The 3114-nt window shown below is 38.9% G+C and overlaps 1 protein-coding gene across 1 annotated transcript; it reads left to right on the top strand.

Moving 5' to 3' along the window:
* The first annotated feature begins 450 nt into the window (after positions 1–450).
* On the top strand, positions 451–2869 carry LOC103517452 (opsin Rh3-like). Its single transcript, XM_026829545.1, is given in 5 exon segments — positions 451–610; positions 1135–1307; positions 1733–1895; positions 2699–2799; positions 2801–2869. Coding segments are annotated over 5 exon segments (666 nt in total).
* The last annotated feature ends 245 nt before the right edge of the window (positions 2870–3114 follow it).

The raw sequence follows: 3114 nt of genomic DNA, 5'->3' as shown, positions 1-3114 counted from the left end.
TAGAAAGTGCTATTTTACATTTGAGTGGGTGTTATGTGGAGTTCATTGGGGGTTTAACTTTTTAAGCATCAATTATACATATATATTTTAAGTATAGAAAATTTTATGCATAATATTTTCATTTTGCATTTTATATAATTATTTATTATTAAAATTTAGAGTATTGATTTTTTACAATAAAAAAAGAAATTCTTCCTGCTTTTTTTTCTTCTTTTCCCCCCCTCATTTTTCAAGGCCCCAACAATTGTGACGAAAACTAGATTAGATACCTTATATCTAAATGATATTGTATTTCGAATTTTGATGGAATCTACATACATACCTAGTTTAAAACAAGGTGGATATACCTACTCGTAATATTATTGGGAACGCAACTTTGGGCTTATCCTCTCTCAACATGACATTAAAATTGCCTACTCGAGACTTTCATATCAACACTCTTCAGTTCACATGACACCAAATAAATATAGGAATTTCAGAGTGATAGCTAAACCTATGGACGGGCGTATGTCCTACTCCAAGGCCCTCATGATCCTCATTCTCATCTATTGCTACGTTATTCCCTGGGCGATGTTCCCCTATTTGGAAAAGTGGAGCCGGTTTGTACCAGGTGGGTAAATATTGGGTCACTTCCCCTATTTTATAACATAAAGAAGGACATAAGTTTGAACCCGGCATCCCCTTTGTGCAAGCCTAGTCTGATCCCACTTTGCAAGGGAGGTTGTCCTGTTATTCCACACTATTATGTACCGAATTTTTTGCAGGAAATTTGGTTGGGTTATCCATGATCCCCCCAAAGAAACACTTCGTGTTGAAACTCTTGACGTTCGCGCGCCTCATTTCGGCTCTTCTGCAGCCCGATTCCCCCTCAAATCCAAAAATTCAAAATGGCGACTTGGTTAATCAAAAAATTCCAAGATGGCGTCTTCTTAAATCAAAAATTTCAAGATGGCGTCTTCTTAAATCAAAAATTTCAAGATGGCGTCTTTTTAAATCAAAAAAATTCAAGATGGCATCTTCTTAAATCAAAAATTCCGAGATGGCGTCTTCTTAGATCAAAAATTTCTATGTCTTCCTAACCCGAGATATTAATTATTTCTTTATAAGTCACACTTTTCTCCGTATAATTCACAGAGGGCTATTTGACCAGTTGTACGTTCGACTATCTCACGCCTACGGAATCCATTCGATTCTACGTCCTATTCATGTTCATCATCTGCTATTGTATTCCAATGGGAATGATCATTAACTTCTACTCGCAAATAGTCGGCCACGTTTTCTCGCACGAGAAAGCCCTTCGAGAACAGGTGAGAATTGGTGTGAACATCACACGACTATCCTATTGAAGTTTAATGTTTTATTTTCTTCATTGTTTTATACCAAAAGTTTCTATACTGTTTTATACCAAAGTTTCGTGTTACATCCTTGGCATACCTATTTGAGAGCTGCATTACCGTTCTCGAGATATGTATTTCGTTTACAGACAGACACACACACACACACACACACACACACACACCAATGGCTGAAACTTTGGATTTAGGCTCTAGGGACCTAAATCCAACTGTCACTTAAGGTTGACCATCAAAAATACTCACCGAATACATTACTTTCCTTCCATATAGGATAAGGAAAGTAATAAAAAATAACCCAAATTAAATACTCTCCTTCTTATAATTTAATATCAAAATTTACCTTCAATTTCTCGATCATTACCCATCTTGATTTCCAGGCTAAGAAGATGAACGTGGAATCCCTGCGTAGTGGACAGAAGGAAGGTCAGAGCAGTGCGGAAGTTCGAATCGCTAAGACAGCCATTACCCTGTGCGCTTTGTTTGTGGCATCGTGGACCCCGTATGCAGTGGTGGCGCTAACAGGCGCTTTCGGTGACCAGTAAGTATTTCGGACCCTATATAAAGTCTCATTTCCTGTTTAACACGCTAGGTCGCGGGTGCAATTTTCGTCCGGGGCGGATTTTATATTAAACAGATAAGGTTCGTTATCAGAATAGTACATAGGCCTACGTTTCGAAACAGCTGAAAACGATGAATCAAAATAGAATAGATTAATAGACCGTCTTTTCAAGAGGTTTGATAGAGGGAACTGTATCTACTAAGGTCTTATCGCCCCAAAATCGAAGAGTGAAGGAAGACGGGATAGGAGAAAATCAGACGTCCCGGGAACAAACCTTATGGGTATAGGATAAAATCTGCCCCGGGCGGGAATCGAACCCGCGTTTACAAGGCAGAGCAAACAAAGCTAACAAACTAGGCTGGCATTTTTTTTTTTTTTTTTGTTTAGAGAGGGGGGAAAAAAAACAAAAAAAATAGGGTGCTTTTTTTTTTTTTTTTTTTTTTTTTTTTCACTTTATTCACAAAATAAAATACGCTTTTATTTTTTTGACTCCATTTTCAAGTTGAGTTTGTTTCTTTTATTTTATTAAAATTTAAGGAATTTTAATTGTGTTAAGCATAAATGCTTGTCACAAATGCCGTTCCCTGCTTAATGCACTACGCTAAATTTTATGGCTTGACTTGGACTCGAACCACCAACCTCCAGATCCGAAGTCCACCGCGCTAACCACTACACCACTGAGGTTGGTTATTTTATTAAAATTAAAATAAAAGAAACAAACTCAACTTACTTATTTTAATAGTTTTAATCTATTCCTTTCTCCCCCCCCCCCCCCGCCGCCCTCGCCCCCTAACACCCGGCCTCACCATGATCCCGGCCTGTACATGCAAGGCCGGTGGCCTGTCTCGATCCGTTACGTCTACGCCATCATCGCATCCCAGATACCCGTCTGGAGCTATATCCAAAGACGCCCACTCCGTGTCTGGGCATCAAGGAGAAGGAGCCGGAAAAGTGACCCGCCTCCGCCCAAAACCGAAGCTACGACACCACACGGACTAGAGCGAAGTGAAATCGAATTCGATATCCATTCGTTGGAGAATCGAATATCAATAATCTAATAACTCGAGATATCGAAAAAAATCGATACTAACAATCGAGTGTCTTCTAGGTCCCTGTCTCTAAAAAAAGTAATTTCAATTGAGTATAAGTAGGTATTTAAGTACTCCTGTCATAAGAAGCTTGTCACAAAAATAACACGCG

The sequence above is a fragment of the Diaphorina citri genome, unplaced genomic scaffold, assembly GCF_000475195.1.
Source record: "Diaphorina citri unplaced genomic scaffold, Diaci psyllid genome assembly version 1.1 scaffold1854, whole genome shotgun sequence".
NCBI classification, from domain to species: Eukaryota; Metazoa; Arthropoda; class Insecta; order Hemiptera; family Psyllidae; genus Diaphorina; species Diaphorina citri.
The sequence above is the reverse complement of the archived record's forward strand: the minus strand, read 5'-3'. Positions and strand labels throughout refer to the sequence as shown.